Source organism: Anas acuta, chromosome 1 (genome assembly GCF_963932015.1).
Source record: "Anas acuta chromosome 1, bAnaAcu1.1, whole genome shotgun sequence".
In the NCBI taxonomy this organism is placed as follows: domain Eukaryota; kingdom Metazoa; phylum Chordata; class Aves; order Anseriformes; family Anatidae; genus Anas; species Anas acuta.
This window is the reverse complement of record NC_088979.1, coordinates 121,101,194-121,121,573: the sequence shown is the minus strand read 5'-3', so window position 1 is coordinate 121,121,573 and position 20,380 is coordinate 121,101,194. Positions and strand designations below refer to the sequence as shown.

Genomic DNA, 20,380 nt, shown 5'->3' with positions numbered 1-20,380 from the left:
CAGGAGCAAAACCTTGCGTTTTTAATGGGAATGATCACACCTTTGTGCTTCCCCAGGAAGCTTCCCAGGGAAGCAGCCCCTGACGGCTGCGAGGTCACTGAGGGGGGGACCCCACGGAATGGGCTGGGGGCAATGGGGTTTTAACGGCCATAACGGGCCAGGTAATGGTTTTAACGGTTTTGATGGCTGTAACCGGTTGGGTAATGGTTTTAACGGTTGTAACGGCCGTAATGGGCCAGGTAATGGTTTTAACGGTTGTAACGGCTGTAACGGGCTGGGCAATGGTTGTAATGGTGGTTAATGGCTGTATGAGTCTGCGTAACGGTTGTAACAGATGTAACCGGCCAGGTGATGGTTTTAACGGTTGTTAACGGCTGTAACGGGCCGGGTAACGGTTGTAACGGTTGCACCGGGGGCTGCCCCGCCCTGAGGCGACAGGCCGTGAGGAGGGCTGCCTCAAACGGGCATTACCGGCCCCGGAGCCGTTTGGACACCGCTCTCTGGGAGCCGTGGCGGCCACGCCGGCTCCCAAGGGGGGCTCCCGGTCCCGGTGCCCCCCCCCCCCGGCACGGCCCCGGCCTCAGGGCGGCGCCGAGCCCGCCCCGCCGCACTGCGCATGCGCGCGGCCCGCCCTGCGCAGCCGGTGAGGTCATAAAGGTGAGCGAGGCGGCGCGCGAGGCCCCACCGCGGCGAAGCGTGGCCCGGCAGGCCCCGCCCCCTGCGCACCTCGCCCAATGGGAGCGGGCGCTGCCCGCCGGTGCCGCCCGCGGATTGGTCGGCGGCAGACAGCTGGCTGGCGTCTTCGGGCCGCCTCATCGCCCCCAGCCAATGGCAGCGCGCCGCCGCGGCAGCCAATCAGAGCCCGCGGCCGCTCTCCGCCCAGGGGCTGCGGCCCGAGGCCGTCGCAGGGCCGTGTAACCGCGGCCGCTGATTGGCCGCGCCGCTTCGGCTCCCTTCGGCTCCTCCCGGAAGAGCCGGCCTCCTCCTATTGGCTGCCGGACCGCGCTGCTAGGGCGGCGGCGCCGCTCCGCCATTGGCCCGCTGCCTGGCTTCGGGCGGGCTCGGCCGCGCCCGATTGGCTCCGAGCCGCCACAGCCGTCCCCGGAGCGGCCTCGCCATTGGCTCCGAGCACGCTCGGCTGTTTCCGTGACGGGGAGGGGAGGGGGGGGTTGCGAGGAGCGCGTCGGCCCCTTCGGCTGCCTATTCACAGACGGCGCCTACGCCCGTTGCGCAGCGTAAGGCAGCGGCGCGCATAGGCGGCTGCGCTGAATTCGCAGGCTCGGCGTAAGCGGCAGCAGCGCGCTGAGGGCAACGAGCCGCCGCCTCCGCCGCCATGGCCCGCCCCGCCGCCGCCGGCCGGCCCCGTCGCCGCGCGGGGGCCGTGAGGAGCCGCCCGGCCGCCACCGGCACCGCCTGAGCGCCGCCGTCAGGGGAGAGGCCCCGCCGCCCGGCCGCATCACCGCGCCGCCCGCCGCGGATCCCTCCGCCGCCGCTGTTGGATTCCCTGGGCGAGCGGCCGCAGCACCGCCTCCCCGCCGGGACGATCCCTCCGCCTGAAGGGGGGGTGGGGGGGAGGGAGGAGGAGGAGGAGAAGTAGTCCCCGCTGCTCCCGCGGAGGAGACGGGAGGGGGTTGAGGAACGAAATAGGGAGGATAAGGGTAAAAGGGGGAGGAAAGGGAAAAAAAACAGGAGGAGAAAGGAAGGAAGGAAGAGCAGCCGAGGCCGCCCCGAGCCTCCGCCCCATGTGACTGGCGCTGAGGGTGGGGGCAGCGAGGCCTAGCGCAGCCCCGCGGCGGGCGGGCGGGGGCGGCTCCGGCAGCCGGGGCGCTGCGGGGAGAAAAGAGAGAAAAAAAAAAAGAAAAGGGGGGGGAAATGGCGCTGTGAGGGCACGGACGGAGCGACAGACGGAGCGACAGAGCCACCACAGGGGAAGGGATCGGGTCCCCCCCCCCCCCCCGTGAGGGGCCGCCGTTGATGAGGCAGGGCTCGCCCTGAGACACGGGAGAGGGCCCTGAGGAGGAGGAGGAGGAGGAGGAGGAGGGAGGAAGAGCAGCAGCAGCAGCAGCAGCAGCAGGAGGAGGAGGAGGAGGAGGGAGAGGCGCAGCCGCAGCCCGAGACCATGTCCGGGCGGCCCAGGACCACGTCCTTCGCGGAGAGCTGCAAGCCGGTGCAGCAGCCCTCGGCCTTCGGCAGCATGAAAGTCAGCCGTGAGTATCGGGGGGAAGCCCGGCAGGGGGGCTCCCGCACCACACGGACCCCAAAAATGACGCCCTGCCCCCGGCCTCGGCCCCTCTGCCCGCTGGCAGCCCTTCCCTTTGTCAAGCGGGCTCCCAGGGCCGGGGTTTTGTCTGTGTGGCTGTGCCTCCCCCCCCCCTCCTTTCCCCTCTTTCCCCCCTTCCCCGAAATGAATGACGGGCAGGCAGGTGCCCCCCCTTGCTCCCCATCCCCCTATATCTATCTATCTATCTATCTATATTTATATATTTTCCCTTTTTCCATTTTTTTTTCCCCTCTTCTCTCCCAACGCCCTGAGATCTCGGGTGTGAGCACCTCCTAGTCCAGCCCATTTTTATTTTTTTTTAAAAAAAAAAAGGTGGTGGTGAAGGGGGGGGGAAGGAGGGGTACAAAAGGTGCCTCTTTCGCGATTCAGGCAGCGCTAAAAACACCCGATAACGCCAAAAATAAGAAACACATCCTCCCCGCCGCATGTGAGTATACCGAGGGGTTATTCCCAGCCTTACCCGCCTGCCTGCTCGGGGGAATATTGTTGGGAGCCAGGCCTAGGCTTTATGCCACACGGGCACGCTGGGGGTTGGCAGAGTGCGGGGTGGGTGCCCACCCTTTGGATCCCCCCACCCCAACCCCTCCAGCCAGGGGGAGATGGGGCTGTTTTTTAATTAATGGCATCTCGGCAAAGCGGCGGCGTGAAGGGGGGAAAAAAGGCCCTGCTCTGAGTCGCCAAAGAGGAGCACCGGGGTTATAATAGGAAACGTCTTGGCTCCTCATTTGAATGCGAATCCGGATCGCTGCCCGTCGGTGCTGCCGGCCTGGTTTGCGAGGGATATTTCCCCGTTTTTTTTTCTGCTGGAAATGGAGGCTGGGGGGCTTGATGGGAGCTGGAGGGCTCGCCGTGCGGTGCCGTTTGGTGGATCCCTTCGGTGCTTGCCCGTAGCCACACCTGACACGGCGCTTGATATTGTTCGAGGCGCTTCGTGCTGGGGCTCCGCGTGCCCCTGGGCTTTTTGACAGATCGGGATTTCTCACGGGTTTCTCTGCGCCGAAATGTCTTCCGCTGCGGGAGAAACCTCAAACAGGGCGCCGGGCTTGGTTGGGGGCTGTCGCCTGCCTTGGATCCGCATGATCGGGGCGCCTGCAGCACTTAAAAAAAAACAGGGAGCGCAGTTAACCCGTATTATTAGCAGATCCAGCTTTTCACGCGCGTTTAGGGTCTTGATTTCCGAGGGGGAAAAGCCGTGGGCGACTCCATTTTAATGTATCGATCCACTTGATGTGCGTGCGGAACGAGGAGCGGGTTTTGTTGGCCGGGCTTTCTGCAGGTGGCCGCCTAATCCAAGCGAGACCTAGCCCTGTCATGCCCGGCAACTAAATTTGTCTGATTCAAGCTCTCCGCAGCTTGGTTCTTGAAAGGTCACTGATGCTCCTTTCCCGTTTATTCGAGGTCAGAGCCCAGACAGATGCTTGCCTGCGAAGAGAGTGCTAACTGATGCAGACTAACAAGTTTGCAAATATGATTCAATCCCCAGCGTATACCACGGAGGGAGAAACAAAGGCCGGAGCATAAAGCGCACGCACTTGCGATAACCCCCCCAGTCGCTCTAGTCATGTGCTCCCGGTCCTTCTGCTGCCTGGAAAAAAATGTCAGAACAAAGCAGGAGAACCACAGGCGAGGGCTCTGTGGGAAACGCAGTTGGGATTTTTTATTTTTTTTTATTTTTTTTTTTCAATGAATCCACCCGTGGAAGACGGTCCAGGAAGTTGAAACTTTTTATTTTCCCCTTTGTGAGAGGGCAGCAGCAGGTTGCCAGAAAGGGCGAGTATTTTTCTGGGTCCCGTGAGTTTTAGGAGCCCCTTATGGCGTGATGTGGCAAGCCATCTATTACCACCGGTGTTGAGCGCTTGGGGAAAAAAATAAAAAAATCAATTATGTGGTGAACGGGGAGTTTGCTGGGCTCCTTCCTCTTGCTGTAGGTTTTCAGACTGATACTTAGTGACATTTTGAGCCCTTTTGACTGAAGGCCGGGACAAAAGGTTCCCTGTGAAGCAGGTGAAAATGGACGGAGCTTTGTTTCCCCAGCCTCGCAGACACCTCCAGTCCCCGGGTGGTGGTGCAGGCCTTCTCCAAGCCCCCGGGGAGCCCAGCCCGAGCTGCTCGGTGCCCGCCTTGTTGTTTTAATTTGGAAGCCCGGAGTGGTGGTGAAACGAAGCGATGAAGTCACTCTGGCCCTGCTGCGGCTGGCTGGGCCCAGCAAGAGTTATCCAGGAAGGAAGGAGGGACTCGAGTGATGGGCTGGAAGGGTTGGGAGAAGTCGTGGCTCTGTGGATCCCGAGGAGGAGGGGGACAATGGCAGGGTGATTGCTCTGGTGCGCCGGGCTTTTCATCTCGCTCCCTGCGTAATTTGTTAGACTTTGTGCTCCCAAGTTGATAAGAGAGCCCCAGCCTTGGGTGAAAGGAGGTTCTCCACAGCTGCTGCTCCCCTGGCTGCTGGGCAGGATGACTTCTCACGGCTCTGCCACGAGGATTTTATCGCCCCTCTGGGATAGGGAACACTGTGGGAAGCACACGGGGGAACAAAGATCACGGCTGTGAGGTCCAAGCTGTGATCTCACCATCTCAAGGTTTCAATTCCACCTCAATCCTTCAACTCCAGGTGATGAATATCCGAGCCGAGGGCTTCCCGTTCTCCCCGTGCTGATGTTCCCTACCTGCTCGCAGAGAGAAGAGGCGCGGGCTCAAGGCTTCCTTTTGTTCCTCACCTCCTTGTGCTTCCCGAGGGGGACAAAAATAATCCTGAGAAATAAAGGGTAGTCATGCAACACACGACCAAAAATATCGGTGTAAAAATAGAAGCCCAAAGTTTGCAGTTTGAGGATTTTCGCCTAATGACTGCGGAATTGATTTATTATTATTTATTTTTTTTCCCCTCCTCTGGAAAGTGTTTTTAAGCAACACCAAGCCCTGGCAGACAAGGGTGCTTGTTGTAACTGTAGCGAATTACGTTGTTGGTCTGCAGTAAACAATGTCAGGGCTGATGCTTGCTGCGGGGAGCTTTTTGCTCTGTGTGTGTGTGTGTGCGCCACGGCTTTGTAAAAGGTTGTGCAGGATTTGTTAACGGAGAGGGGTGAGGAAGGCGCTTCTGTTTGCTTTTTAGCTCGCTCTCGTGCTGCACGCAATCTTGGTTGCAAAATCTAAAGGCCAATCTTGTCATAACTCACTTTGGGCTCTTCGGAAGAATGTTACACCGGTGCCAAGCTTGCCTTTTGTTGAGATGTTTCTTTTTCTTGGGAGATTCGCTCTGGTTTTGTGCCGTGTTACCCTCCAGAAGCCCAGCGGGGCGGTAGGGGTTCAGGTCTCCTGGCACCTGAACCTGATGCATCCCTCGTTAGTACCAGGGGACCTTAAATAATGGGTCTGGAAGGACCGGGCGTGATGTCCGGGCTGATCTATCTGTAGGAAGAGCCTCCAGCAGGCTGGAAAAGAGGCACCCCGGGCAACCTGGGCGAGAGGGAAGGAGCTGAGGGACCCGGCGTGGCGGCTGGGCCCGTGCTGCCTCCTGTTTCCCAACCCCGTTAGGGTAGGGCCCTCCCTGGTGCTTTGATAGCAGTTTCTGCCTAATTGGTTGCTGCAACTGGAAGCCGCCCATCCTGCTCTCCTTGCTGGAGAGAGGAAGATCCCTCCCTTCCAGGAGCCTGCTGAGAGCTGCTGCCTGGCCCTGTCCAGCTTTCTGCCTGCTGCTGGGGGGATGGCTTTCCTCGCGCCTGAAATAAATAATAATGATAATAAATGATAATAATGAAAAAAAATGGACTAACCGGGATCGGTTAATAATGGCTCTGGGTGCTGCAGGGGAGTGTCTCGCACCACGGTGACCCAGAGTCACACCTTGCAGCCTGAAAAGGAGCAAAACAGCTCTCTGCTGCTCTTATTTCCAAGGCTGGCGAGCTGTTTGCTCTTTATTCCTGTCATTTGTGGTAGTTGAGCAGGAAAATATCTCGTAAGAAGATGAGGTCTGCCATTGGAACCCGTTAAATGATAATTCCACTAATTCTTCTGTGTCACCCATGGAGGGTTGACTTTATTTTTTCCTCTAAGGCACACTGGGAGCCATCCTGCACCTTTTCTTGTTCTCTCACCCATCTTCATGTTTCTTCTTCCTTACTCCGTTTCCTGGGGGTGATCCCCTCTTGTGTTATCCCTTGATTAGCCTGTTCTGGTGTTTAGCAATACTTTGACCACCTTGTTCACATATTTATGCAGCTGGAGAAACCCATACCACTTAAGAAATATGTTCTGGGCTCTGGAAATTATGTCCTTTCATCCTCTAACTTGGTAGGGTCTTGGAGGAACCATGCAGTAAAGCTTTCTGTACTGGGATCTTTTCATGGCTAAGAAAAGCAGTTCCTTGCCATCCATCCCTAAACACCACCTCAGGCCCAAGGGTTTTCCTCTGCTGCCCCAAGAGTTCTCCCATTTTGGTGGGCTGTCTCTCTAAGTGCTAGTTCAGAGAGACCAGCAATGGTTTTCCAGCGTGATAACAGCGCAGCGCTGTCCTCTTCCTGCTCCCAAGGGCTGAACTCGCATCGGCAGGCCTGCAAGGTGTCTACGTTGTCTGGGGACTTTTTTTTTCTTCCCCCAGTTAAAGCTCAGAGCTGTGCACGGCTCTAGCCCTTTCTGAATTGACCCGATGCCAAATCCTTTGGTTATCTGAACGCCTGGGCCGACAACGCGCAAGGTGGTTGGAGAGCGCGTGCAGCCTCGTTGTTGGAGCTGCTGCAGCCTTTGCTTTCAATGTTTTCTCCAGAATCGGAAGGTTTTCTATCTTGAGGTTTCCAGAAATTTCCACGGACTTGCTCGCTGGATGTTTTTCTGGACTTCTTTCCTCTGTTTTTGATGAAGTCTTTTCTCTGAGGACTTCCAGTTGGCTGTAGCTGGCGTGGGAAGTGCCAAGGTGGCCATCTCCTGCAGAACCTCTTGTGGCTGGTGGAGGCACTTGGCTGCTTCCTGGCTCTGGCCAGCACAGCTCTGAGAGATGGACAAACTTCTGAAGTGAAGCAGCAGTGAAAAGGAGCTCACTGAAAGCTTAAAAACCTAAAAGGTTTGTACAGGTCAAAACCCATTCCCATTTCCCTTTTGTAGCGCCTGCAGCATCAGTCTCCCACAGACAAAGCATCTCCAGTTGCTCTAGCTCATTCAAGAGGAGCTCTACCCAAACCCTTTAGCAGACAAAATTTGGGTAACAACTAGAGGAAGGAGAACTATTTTCACCAAATCTTCAGCACCAATTGGGTTGCCAATAACTGGAGCAAAGTCCGTCGCCAGGTGTTTTCCACTCAATCGAGCCCTTGATATTTCTCTGGGGTTGCGCATCTGTAACGTGGAATTCACTTAGCTGGGGGAGTGGCACCGTGGGGCTGCAGGGCGCCTTGATGCCTGCCATAAAAAAAATCACTCTTTCTTGTTTGTAAGCAAGGACTTGAGGCTAAAAAATAGAGTTTTATAACTTTGTAATTGGCGTGAAGAGGGCCGAGTGTCTTCTGCTTTGTAGGTTATAACCTGCTTCTGCTTCGTAGGTTGAGCGGCGCTGCTTGGATAGGTGAGAATGTTGTTTTTTTTTTTTTGGTGTAGGAAGCTTTTGTTGATTGCGTTTGAGCCTGGAAAGCAGCTCTTGGACGTAATGTGTGGCAGGAATGCGAAGCGGTGCGGTTACATCGCTCGGCGTGTCTCTTCAGGCACTTGGGCAGGTTGCAAGGAACCTGTTCGTGGTCCAGTGCCCGACAGGAGAAAGTCTGCATCCTGTTGGAGTCCCGATCAGAAGAGGACAGAAAGATACTCCAGACTGATCCCACTGGATAAATAATGCTAGGGAGGGTTTGTGGGGTTTCAGGACACCCCCCGGTTGTGCCTGTGTGAAGATGAGTGTCTGGGTGCAGCTCCAAAAGTCGCCACAGGCTTTTGGATCAGAGCGCTCCGCCGGGGAGAAGTTGGGTGTTGGCTCCGAAGTTATAACCAGAAGGGAAGCAGCAGCTGAATTTTTCCAACCAAGACAGTCTTCTTACAGCCACAACTATAGAGCATCGTCTGTTTTGACTTTTTTAGTAGGAATATAATTCTTGTCGGCTACGAGCCCTGTAGTTCAAAGAAGTATCTTTTGCCAGGAATGCAGGCAATTGTTGAATTTTCAGGCAGGCCAAGAATATGTTTTGTGGAAAGATAAACTGAAAGTTGACTGCTTCAGAGCAGACCTTGATTTTCTTTGCAGTGCAGAAGGAGCAAAACCACGTAGTTGTGGTTGCTGGGGCCAAGCTCTTGGGTTTTCTTGATTCACACCCTGCTGCAAATGGTTGCACATCCCATCTCTCACGTGATTCAGGTAGTTTAAGTATTAAAAAAAAAATAAATGGTAACACCATGAATTGACCTGTATGAGTGGGTTTCCCTGGGGGAGGAAGGGGACACAAATTCGTCAGCCTAAATAAGCAGAATATTTGATTGTTGGCCAAACAAACATGAATCATTTGGCACGGATCCGTATCCCTGTGAGTGGAGTCTACGGCCCTAAATGAATTTCCACGCGTTGGTGGGAGGTCGAGGATCAGCATCAGAAAGGAATGTGTTGTGCTTTGCCGGGAGAACGCAAACTTTCTGGCAGGTGAGCAGATGTCAGGCTCCTGGAATGGGTTTTCTTTACCCCGTACAATTGCTCAATTGAAACTTGCAGGAGCGGAAAATGATGTTGCCCGTGAGCAGATCGTATCTGTTGGCCCTTCCACCTCCAGTCTCGCAACCTCTCGCTCACGGTTGTGCGTGCGGGCCTGGGAGCTGCCACCGCAGGGAGCGTAACGCCGGGTGCTGGTTGCGAGTTGGTGGTTTTTCTGCGTTTCTCTTGAAAAACAGAGAAATCTTAGTAATCACATTTCTGCTTTAGTGACTTTGGAGTAGGTTTCCCCAACCTGTTGATTTTTGGAGTACATGTATTAGTAACCACAACGGGCTACAGAGCTGATTTGAGTCTTGGGGAAATTCTTTAAAGCCTAGGTGTTGGGTTTTTTCTGTCTGACAAGGTCGTCTTCGGGTAGTGAAGACCACCAAGTTTGCAAATCTCTTGTTTGTCCTGATAGACTTCACTTCAGTGGACCAAAACTTCTCTTCTTCTGGACTTACTTTGTCTGGATGTGGAGAAGGGTGTTGCTGGGAGCTGGGACAGCAAAAGAATTGTGGCTTTTCTCCCTGGGAGCACATGTGAAGTGCTTCTGGGATTTTGGAGGCAGGTCTAGAAACCTCAAGTCCATATGCATGAAGTAGCCCTCATATTTACAGAAGCCAGGTATTCATGAGGCAAGAAACAACACCTTTTGTGTGGTGGCAGTGCCTTGGCTTTATGCAATAGCCTGTGGATTTCTTTATAATCCGCTGGATTCTTTCAGCCCTGGCAATGTTTGAGCAGTTGGTTGTGGACTGGAAATGTTGGTCGTAGTGGGCCAACAACTCTAAAAGGGAATACTGCAGGTATGTTAATGCCATGGCCAGAACTTCTCATAATTTGGATGCTTCAGAGATGCTCATATCAAGATAGCAATGCCCACTGCATTTCAAAATGTATGGTAAAAGCCCAATTTTCATTCCTACATGGTGGTATAATTAGTTACTTTGGAACTTGTAGTAGCAACATGTGCCTGTTAGTTTATTCAGACATTGTTTTTTTGGCTTTGTGCTACGGCTTTTTGGTTTTTGCTTTTTTGTTTGAAAAGCAGCTGCAATCAGGAAGAGGTTCCTGGCGGACCAGGTCCAAGTCAGCCACTTCTAGATAAGAACAAATCATAAAATATTCTCTAACAGCCCCTTTTACTTGATGCATTTTCACATGTCTTTGAGAGTAAAGAGAGGGTGGGAGAAGAGGGACGCGTTTGTGTTGTCAGAAACCTTATATGAGGGGGAGATGATGATGATTTAGGCTTCTGGGATCTGGAATTTAAACCCAGACCATGTGTGAAGGTTTTGCTTTAGAGCTTCAGCTTTAAGCCTTTAAAGCCTGCTTTAAAACATCCTGCCAAAGCTGGGTTGACTAAGTACATTTCTTGAGACCAAACTTGGGAGCAATGTTTTAATATTTGAACAATAATTGTTTTGTCAGAGATAGTGAACCTGTTTCTCATTTTACTTCCCATGATATGTTTTGAGATTCGGTAATGTCCTATCCCGCTGGCATTAACATTTAATTTTGATGCTGCTAAGGGAGCCCTGGAAGAAGCTGCATTGCAACTTAATGCTCTGTCTTCTATGACTCCAAATGTCTTTTTTTTTTTTTTTTCCCCCTTTGAGTGTTATGACGATGGGAGGCTTTTCACCTGCTTGCAAATCTTGCTCTCAGGTTGTCAGCAAGCCGTTTTTTAAAGATCATACTGATAAGGTAGGAAATTGGATTCCCCACTTGGAGAAGTTGTCAAGCTTCTTCTGTGTGTGTATGGCTATAAAATGGAGTCTCTTTAAAACTCGTAAGAAATTAGTTTTCAAGGACACAGTCACTGTGTGACTTTAAAATGGAATTTTATTTTCGTTTGGCAAGTTTGAAAGATTTTCGGTATAGGGAGAGGCTGGAAAAACAATTTTGCACATATTTGCAGTGCTGTTTAGTGATTCTGTAACAATACGTACCGAGGGCTGGGATTCAACACCTATGGGCTTTTCAGGATATGTTTGGGAGGGAAGCAAAAATCCCCAAGCAATTCTAAACTTCCACCTTTAGTAGGTTTAGTTGTCTTTAGGAAATCATAGTTCATGTCACTGCTTTCACTAGGCCCTTCAACCACCGCATTCATGGTAACGCCGCGGTAAGAATGCTTCACTGACGTGGAAAAAGTACGAGGATTTGACAGTGCTGTTAATATTTGAAGTTAGGTTTCTGCTCGTATAACATGCACTGTCACAGAAACGCTCCAATGCTGGAGAACAAAATTTTTTGTTCTAAATTTTGGGTGGGTTGGTTTTGTGCTATGCGTAACGTATTGCAGTTTTGCGTTGTGGCCGGGTGTAGTTTTTTTGACTGTAGCCTGTTTGAAAAACCTTTTATTTCTGAGTATGGTAGAACAAAGGCAAACATTTCTAAAAATTCAGGTGATGTCCTGGATTTTTGTCAGGAAAATGAGTTGATAAAGGGGCTTGGAATTACTCCGTGTATGGAAGTAGCTCTGCCATTAATTACTAGTTCTGGTGCTTTAGTGGAAAATAAGTCATTAAACGTTAAATACGCAACTACCACGTAGTACCTTTTACACCTGTTTTGAACTAAAAATTCAAAGAGCTGGTGCAATAATAACCAGCATTCCACCAAATTTCTATTCTTTTTGTGAAATGTCCTGTTTTGTCAACTGTAGCTCCTTGGCTGTCCTGCAGTGGACTACGTAATGCCTAACTCCTCGAGTGGCATGAAAAATGGAGCTGAGCGCTGGTGACGTATCAGAAGCTGCTCCTGAAAGTTCAAGAGCGTATTTTCTCCTGTGGAACACAGGGGGGCTGGTGCAGTTCTGAATCACCTCTGCTTCATCTTGGCGTAGTATTTAGGGAAATATCCTTTTGTGCTACTAGAAGAGAAATAGCTGAAAGCCTTCAGAAGCCGTTCAGAGCTGCTCTTTTTAAAAATACGGTGCTGCTCAGATCCTTACAGAGTGACCCACCCTGCGGCTGGTCTTTGAAGAAGAGGATATGCAGACCACATAACTAAAACCTCTTGAAAGGGGATCAGCCATGGAACGTGCTGGTAAATGGAGTCAACTGCATAGCACGAAAGTGCTTGCTCAAAAATGCACCATCTGCTAAAAACTTGACGTGTGTACTTTTATGGAAGACTGTTAATTTTTCCTCCAGTAATCCAGTCTCAGCATCGTTTCCATTTTTTTGGTTTTATGCAGCCGAGAGCTCTGTGTTCCCATAAGCTGACGTTGGGCATGGGCAACAAGGTGCACTGCTGGAAAACAGTTTGTTTCTAGATACGTCTACTGATGTGCTTTAAACATAATACTTATTTGTGTTTATGCATCCTATAAGCTTTTGGTTGTTACTCCTTCCTAGGTGTTTGCTTATGGCTGCACTTGAAGGTAGGAAAGGAGACCAGACATGGCCTTGATCTGACTCAATACGTCCATTCCTGTATGTGAAGTGTAGGCTTTCCGTCTGCAGAGTTTTCTGCAGCGCTATTTTTTTTTGCAGCTGATCTTAGTAGACTTCCTTAGACTTGCAGACTGCATTCAGAGGAGCTCCAAGGACATCAGAGAATACATTCAAAATGTTCTTGACAAGTGGACAAAGCAGTGGTACGTGAATAAGATGCGGTTCAGCAGGGGCAGACGTGGTCTGTGAGGTTTTCGTGAGGCTCAGCTGTGCAGGTAACAGGGCGGGGGGTGACTGGGCAGGCGGGGAGATCTGTGGAGAAGAACCTGCAGGTAGATGTTGGTGTTGCCAAACCAGCTAATGTTTTTTACTGGGTGTCTTGACAGAAATGTCACGTGAAATGCATGAAGTTGGCCTTCTCACTTCATTGCGTGCTGATAAGCCTGCAGCACCTAGCTTCGGTGTTGTTTTGGGAGAGGAACAGGCTGTGGGCGAAGGGGAGTCATCAGGGATCTGGAACACGCGCTCTCAGGGGACGCTGAAAGAATTTAGGATGATTTCTTTTACAAAAATCAAAGGGAGATTTCTTTTGATGACATCCTCTAAATATGTTAGATAGCTGGAAAGAAAAGATTAAGCTGTTCTCTTTTCCGCTGGAGCTGGAACAAGTTGTGGGCTTAAACTTGAGCAGCAAACATGCTTTCAGTTAGTTGATTCAGCTTCTAAGAACAACGGGAGCACTGGAATGGATTAGGAAGGCTGTCGGTTTCCCAGCAGTGGCTGTTCTAGAAATTTGCCAGGTAATTTAGATCTAGAAGTTCGTAGAAGTTTAAGTGAAGACAGCCTGTGGCCCTTCCCGGCTTCATTTTCTGTTGTTCTGGTTAGTTCTGCGTCGTCTTGGGATGAATTTCCAAGATCCTGCTCTTGTTTCTTTCCCCCCCCTGGAACAGAGTAGCCCAGTGCTGTTGGCAGCTTGCTGGAGGGTGGAGGGTTTGTGAAAGGTGATGAGGGTTGGTGAAACCTGCTGCAGCTTTCAGACCTACAGGCTGGGTCAGCCCAGGGAGCTCGCTCCAGTTTGGGAATTTACTGGATGCGGTGGTTTGTCCTGCCCTTGGCACGGAGCTCTGATTTCTGAAAGAGCCTCCTTAGCCTCGGCGTTTAGGTAAATGTGCTGTATTTAGAAGGGCTTAGCCTGCCCGGGGAGGTTTTTATTCTAGTTAGAGGTTTAAACGAGCTCTGAATTTTGTTTTTGACATAAGTGCTGTTCAGATGAAAGCTTGCTGTAATTTGGGAGTCCCGTCCCGCAGTTGAGAACCACACAATTTCTGTGGGGGATCTCCGTGGCTTTCTTTGTATGGGGCCTAAGAAAAACAATTCTTTCCCTTCAATTTTTGAGCCTGTGGTTTTTGCTTCAACACAAAAGAATTTAGCGCAAGTGAAGAACTGCTCAGAGCTTCAAGTGCAGCCCCAGGACCATGTTGGGGTAGCTGTGTAAGGTCCAGCCTGATGACGGGGGGTGTCTGCCCAAAAGAGCTTCAAATAGATGATCTTGGCATATAATGCCAGCGACTGAAGAATATTTGTCCCTTAATGTATAACTTTCTAATCACAGCAGTCACGTGAGCTTCTGTTTAATAAATGGGCAAGCGTCTGAAGAACGTGTGTAGAAACCAGATGTTGCATAGAATATGAGCCAAGAAAGAAAGTAACTTGTTGGTCTGTATGTGGAGTGTAGCTAGATACCTTCTGATTTTATTTCTGCTCTTGTTCAGAGCTGGAAGAGTCGATGCGGACCTTGAAAATCAAAGCGGTGTCAAGTTAATCCTAAAATTTTTAGGGGTTTTAATTGACTTCCCGAACTTCTTGATATAGAAATAAGAGGGATGTGTGAAGCTGGAGCTCTCACACGAGAGCTAAAGATGCTTCAGAGCAAAAATGATCGTCTCCACTGATAAGTGGTTTCCAATTTGGTGCTGAAACTCTGAGGAGTAGTACTAAGCAATGCTTCCTTTTCTGTACCTCACAAAGCTTCAGTCATTCGGTGTACGTATGAGGCTACTGCAAGGCTGACATCCTGAATTACTGCTAATATAACATCTACAATCATTTATTTATTTATAATTCTTTTGAAGCCTTGCTTCCTTATTTCAAATGATATTGAGTGTTCAAAAACAGGTGGACGTCAAATGCAACTCTTTCTTATCTGCTCCAATGGCAGAGAAGAAGTGATAACCCTGAAGCCTTATGCCAGACTTGTCCTAAGGTACAGCAGTAGTCCAGAATGCCTTTTATGTTTTCACCTTTTAAATCTTTGGCTGCTGAAAGCGTTAGACCTCTAGCTGGAAGAAAGGCTTGCTGGAGACTTGCTGTGCTCCACTTCTATGCAGCACTTTGCTGAAGGCTGTGCAGAGCGTTTGCTCGGGCTTTGACATGCACAAAATTGTCCTTCTCTTAGGTGGCTTAGACTTTCAGAGGTGTACAGATCTTTTTCTGTCTGCAGCTGTCATCATCTGAACGATGGAATAGTTTACAACTGAAAACTGACAAGGTTTAAAACACCAGGAAATAAAACCAAACAAAAACCCAACCCATTCCCTTCCCTGAGCTTGTTGTTGAGTTCAGGAGTGCAGCAGGTGAGTATCAGACAGTTGGTACCTAACTGCAATAGTAATACAAGAGCATTAGCTTACAGAAGTAACCTCCTCGTGGAGAATAAAAACCAGAGAAAAGCACCCATTCCTCATCTTCTGGATTTGTCAAACTATTAGGAACTTCTCTTCATATATGACTGTTGGTTTAAATGGTCACGTATCGCTTTCTTCTTCCTTTACCTTTGTTATAGTTTGTATTCTTGCTTGGAGTCACGTGGAACCACAGCTCTTGAAGTGGAATTTCTTTGGAAAATATTGTATTTGTTGTTTGTAGTGCCAGAGTTTAGTTTAGTTGATGGTACTCTTCACATTTTTATGGGTTTTAGTTTCATGCAAGTATGCTTTTCAAGTACAAAACAAAACAAAAAAAACCTACATGGATTTTGAAGGTAAAGGGTAAGTGGAAGGGCAAGCTTGGAAATGGGTCTGGTTTAAAGAACACAGTGATGTACCTTTGGATTTTAAAAAAAAAAAAAAAAAAAGCAATTTGGTAATGGTAATTTAATGTTTCAGATCTTACTGATGTCTCAGATGTTTTTTTAAAATGCTTCAGAACTTTTTTGGGATGTTTGGCTTTCAAAGCTCTTTAGAGGTGGTGGTAGACACATATGCAAACTAAGTTTCCAGGTTTGGACTAAAATTGATGTGCAGATGAGCTCATCCATCCAGGAAGTCTTTGAATAGAAAGGTTCAGTTGAATGGGACCTACAAATGTCTTTGACTCCAGCTGCCTGACCACTTTAGGGCTAACCAAAAGTTAAAGCATATCACTGAAGGCATTATCCAAATGCCTTGAACGCTGGCAGCCATGGGGCACAACCACCTTTCCAGGAAGCCTGCTCCAGGGTTTGACCACCCTCAGGGGAAATCAATTTTCCCTGACATCCAGTCTGACCCTGCCCTGGTGCAGCATCGTGCCCTTCCCATGCATCCCATCATCGGGGACAGGAGCAGAGGCTGCACCTCCTCTGTGCTTCCCCTCCTCAGGGAGTTGCAGAGAGCCCTGGGGTGGCCTCTCAGCCTCCTTTTCTCCACACTGGGCAACCCAGGTGTCCTCAGCCTCTCCTCACGGGACACGTGTCCTGCCCTTTTACCAGCTTTGCTCCGTTCCTGGTGCAAAACCCTATGCATACCCATGTTGATTTTCACGCTGCTGATGGTTGTCCAACACTGCTGTGTCTAGATCCTGCTGCAAGGATTCGCATCCATCCAGAGAGCCAACAGCACCTCCCAGTCCAGCATTGTCAGCAAGTGGTAATTAATGCATGCAGTGTACCCAAAAGCAGTGCTTGCTTTTAGTGATAACGAAAATTCCCTCGTCTGTATGTGAAGGTGAATTTTTTCAGGCAAAGGTGGAAGTGAAACTGATGGTGTTGGTCTTCGCTGCAGCAAAATGATCAGAGAGGGTGCTTGCCTTGTTGTTGTCTGTGTAAGTACTCGAAGGGCGGAGTGAGCAAGCATTAATTTAATTGTGTTTATTCCCCTCGAGTACAGTGCTTGTGCAAAAAGCAAGAACACTTTTAAAAAAAAAAAAAAATACAATTTTTTAAATCTTAAATCTCCAGTTCATGTATAAGAGAAGGTAAAGCTGAGTCTTTCATGATTTTAAAATGCCACCAACAAAACTCTCTCTCTCTCAAAAATAAAAAAAAAAAAAAAAAGCCATGCTGAAGGGGGATGTTCTGGCATATATGGAGCTGGAGTCTGTCTTTGTTGTGGCTTGAAGAGAAAGCCTTGCTTGCTTTTAATAATGAACAGTCGTGTGCCCTTGCCCAGACCACTAAAATGGCTGGAATAAAGCTAAAATGAATAAATAGAAACATGCTAATTTAGCTGTTCATGGACGTGCAGGGGACGTTCCTGTGGTTAGTAGTAAGTAGGGCAGCCATATAACTTTATCAGATGTGGAGTTGTCTCGACTTGCATTGAGTATAGGAGCTTTCCACACGAGCAGACTTGTTTTCCAGGCTCTCTCTAAGACTCGAGGCTGGTTTCAAAAAAACATTTTGTCCAGATGATGATGATGACTCCCCCCTCTGCCTCCCTACGACATCATCTGTGAGGAAAAATAAGAGACCCATCCCATATTGAGTTCCACTTTCCAAGTTGTTGAAGTTTTTTACCCTCCCGCTTGGTACACTTGAGCAATTCTTCGACTTCTTTAAGAGGCATTACTAATTTTTGGCTGCCTCTAGCACGTTGGGCATGCTCACAGACTATTTAGGGGATTTCCCTGCTCATTTTAAAGTCCGTAACTACCTATGGGCTGGTTGTAATCCAAGTTCAGGGACCGGCAGAGTATTGCTCAACGCGTTACGTCTCACTTAGGTTTCAGATTGCTCTGAACTGTCACAGCCTGGCTTGGAGTTGGGTTATTTGCAATGCAGAGGGGAGCTGGGTGTAGTGTTGGACATGAGGGAGAGCAATAGCTGGTCCTACATCATGAGATGTGGTGGAAAAACAAGTTGATAGGAAGATACTGGAGGTTAATATATTAACTTTTGTAACTTAAGGTACAGTTAAAATTCTTTGGAGTTTGAGATGAACAGGGTTACACTGATATAACAGTTTTGTGACAGCATAGAGACTTAAATTCAGTGCTTTACAGTATTTATGTACAAAGTCAATACATTGGAAAAGAAAGTGGGAGTACTAGTAAGGTCATGGTTGTTTTTTTTACTGGGGGGAAGGTGCCTGTATCAAGTTTTGTGCAGAAGATCCTTTAAAAAAATCATAAACCTTATAATGAAGGTAGATAGATATACTTGCTCAAGTTTTATTTGAAGTGCCTTTTTACCCCTCCATGCAGTTTTCTCCTTTTTTTTTCCCTAAACCAGTCTTCTAAGTGCTTCTTTTTTTTGACATTTAGTAAAGCCATTGTATTTTACATGTGGATAAGGAAGTTATTTCTCTGTTCATCTCAATCGCTTCTCTCAAAGGTTTTTATGTAGAAAACTCAAAAGGAAAACAATAAAAAAAAAAGGGTTTTGGTCAGAATGCCACAAGTGTTTTGAATTACTGTTCAAGTCCCTGACCTACTAACAGCAAAACCTTTTCTTCACAGCTTTTTATTTCAGTCTTAGGGGAGAATTTTAGACAAATCCTCTTCAGCACTAGCAGCCTTAACTCGACTGTCAAAATTTGTTTTCTAAGGCCTTCTGCAAGTGAGAGGGCTCACCACCCAGTATACCCACAGCAGAACAAACCCCCCATTTAGCCAGGGAGTTGCATCTAATCAGGTACTAACACATGGTCAGTTTTTGCTATGTTTCCAAGCACAGGTGGCTCTGATCAGCTTTTATTTGGACCCTGACTTTCTATCCTCTCTAGCCTTTTCTGTCTTTGAGGTCCTGTTTGACTTTGATAAAAGCGTGCACAAGTGTCTGTGTATCATAATTTATTTTTAATGTGCTGTTGAGGTGTGCCACTTGCTTCTCTATTTTTTTATCTTCTTCACTTGTTGACTCTGCCACCACGGTTCTTACGCAGTGACCACTTTTGCTAAAGGCCGATGTTTCTTGCCTGGACAATCACAGCTTTAAAGGAATCTTTACTTTTTCTTTTTAATTACTGCTGTGTGTTATACTGTCCCTGGTTGGCTGAGCTTTATGCTTCATCTGGTCTGAGGACCGTGGTGCTCATTGCCAAAGGGAGGCCTGCACGCTTCTCTCCGATCCTACATGGTCCTACCAGGACATCGGTGCCACAGCCATCTCCAGCTGAATACCTGTGGCTGTTCTGTGAAAACAACCCTTATTTCTTCCTGTTCAGAAGTCCAGCCTTTGTCTGCACTTTGTATGTAGCAGACAAAAAGATACTCTGGTACTTAAAAAATGAAGTAACAGTTTCTTGTGCTGTTCGAGGGAGTTTCTGCTGTTCTTTGGTATTTTGAACCCTTTTTGCAGCCAGCGGTGAAATTAATTATATTTACAAAGGAAGCACTTGCTCGTTTGGAGTAGCGTCCTCAGTATTTGGTAGCTCGATCACTTCAGGGTTCATAAGAAGCACACTCAAGCCTTGGCACAAGCCTGCAACAACTTCTTGAAAGCCCGGCAACTCATGTCTTCTGGCTATGAGGTGTCTCTCAGTCTCTCCCAGTGTTGTCACATACATACTGCTTATAACCGGATGGAAACAGGCTTGAACTTCTAAACTCTGGCTTCAATGCTTCTTTGTTTGTTGTGGCTTTTTATTTTTTTATTATTTTCCGTGGAACCAAAATACTCGGCCTTTTTGATGCAGAACCGCCTGGTTTGAGCTTTGGGCCGAGCGAGCTCACCAGGCCTGCGAGTGGAGTCTGAGATGTGCTGAGGCACACAAGCTGCTGGATAGGTTTGGGGGTGATGCTCCACCTTGTAGAGAGGCCATAAAATAACCACAGTTATGACCAAGGCGTAAAACCTCGCGTGTGAATGTTGCTTGTGGCCCACCAAGGCTCTCCTCGGTTTCCTCTAATTGCTGGCACATATCCCGCTGGTGGGTCCAAAAAACTGGAATTCTGCTTGTTTTATCTGTCTCTCGTGAACGTGTGGATTCAAATTAAATATTCATCTACATGCTAGGAACTGAAATATTTATTTTGGCCTAATTTTTGTAGGTTTGCTTTACCCTTTCCTTGCTGACGGATTGGACTCTCAATCTGATTTTTATGTAGAAATCATAGCTAAAGAAATAAGAATTCATAGTTTTATTAGCTATTATATTAAAATATAAAAATAAACAGCTTATATGTGTATATATTAAAGATCTGCAATATGAGCTAGCTGCTTTCTCAGCTGGAAACGGCACAAAGGATGTGGAGCTTATGTCCCTCTTCCTCCAGGTCTTGGCTTTCGTATTTCTCCGTGTGTGCTCAAACTCCTCTGTTTTGCCTCCACACTTCCTCCAGCACGCACCCCAGTTACAGTTGTTATTTTTGGCTCTGATCCAGAGCCCAGAATTTGTTTTGCAGAAAAACATTTATTTTTTTTCTACACGGAATTCCTTGAAATATAACGTGACTGCCATCCGTCGCCCTGAACGTGGGGCTGATGCTTAAATAAAAATACCTGCTTCCAAGACGTCCCATTTTCTGCCTTTCCCAAATGAAGCACGGTTAGGTTGCCCTTATACAATATACTTGAAAGCATTTGGACTTCATAAACTGTCTTAAACAGCTGAGATGGTTGGGATTTTTGGCTGACACGGGGTATTAGGCTTTTTAGAGGGCTGTCAGAGGGCTCCTTTGCTTTTGTGTGTATAATAGATCCACTTACAACTCAAGAAGACACAATGTGCTTAGGGAAAGCCACTGTTATTTGTTGAGGAAACACCCGTTTATTTACACAGCCAAGTGGTTGAAACCTTGCTTTAGCAGTAAAAAATTGGCTATATACTTAGCTAAAAT

The 20,380-nt window shown here is 48.6% G+C and overlaps 1 protein-coding gene across 2 annotated transcripts in view; it reads left to right on the top strand.

The window, feature by feature from the left end:
• Window positions 1-1,152: 1,152 nt before the first annotated feature.
• Window positions 1,153-20,380, top strand: part of GSK3B (glycogen synthase kinase 3 beta) — a 131,579-nt gene continuing 112,351 nt past the window's right edge. The window contains exon 1 of one of the 2 annotated variants that reach the window (XM_068698127.1): window positions 1,153-2,207. In XM_068698127.1, coding sequence (XP_068554228.1) covers window positions 2,120-2,207 — 88 coding nt within the window. In that variant the 5' untranslated portion in view covers window positions 1,153-2,119. The remainder of the gene's footprint in view (window positions 2,208-20,380) is intronic. The other variant, XM_068698137.1, reaches the window with a different exon arrangement.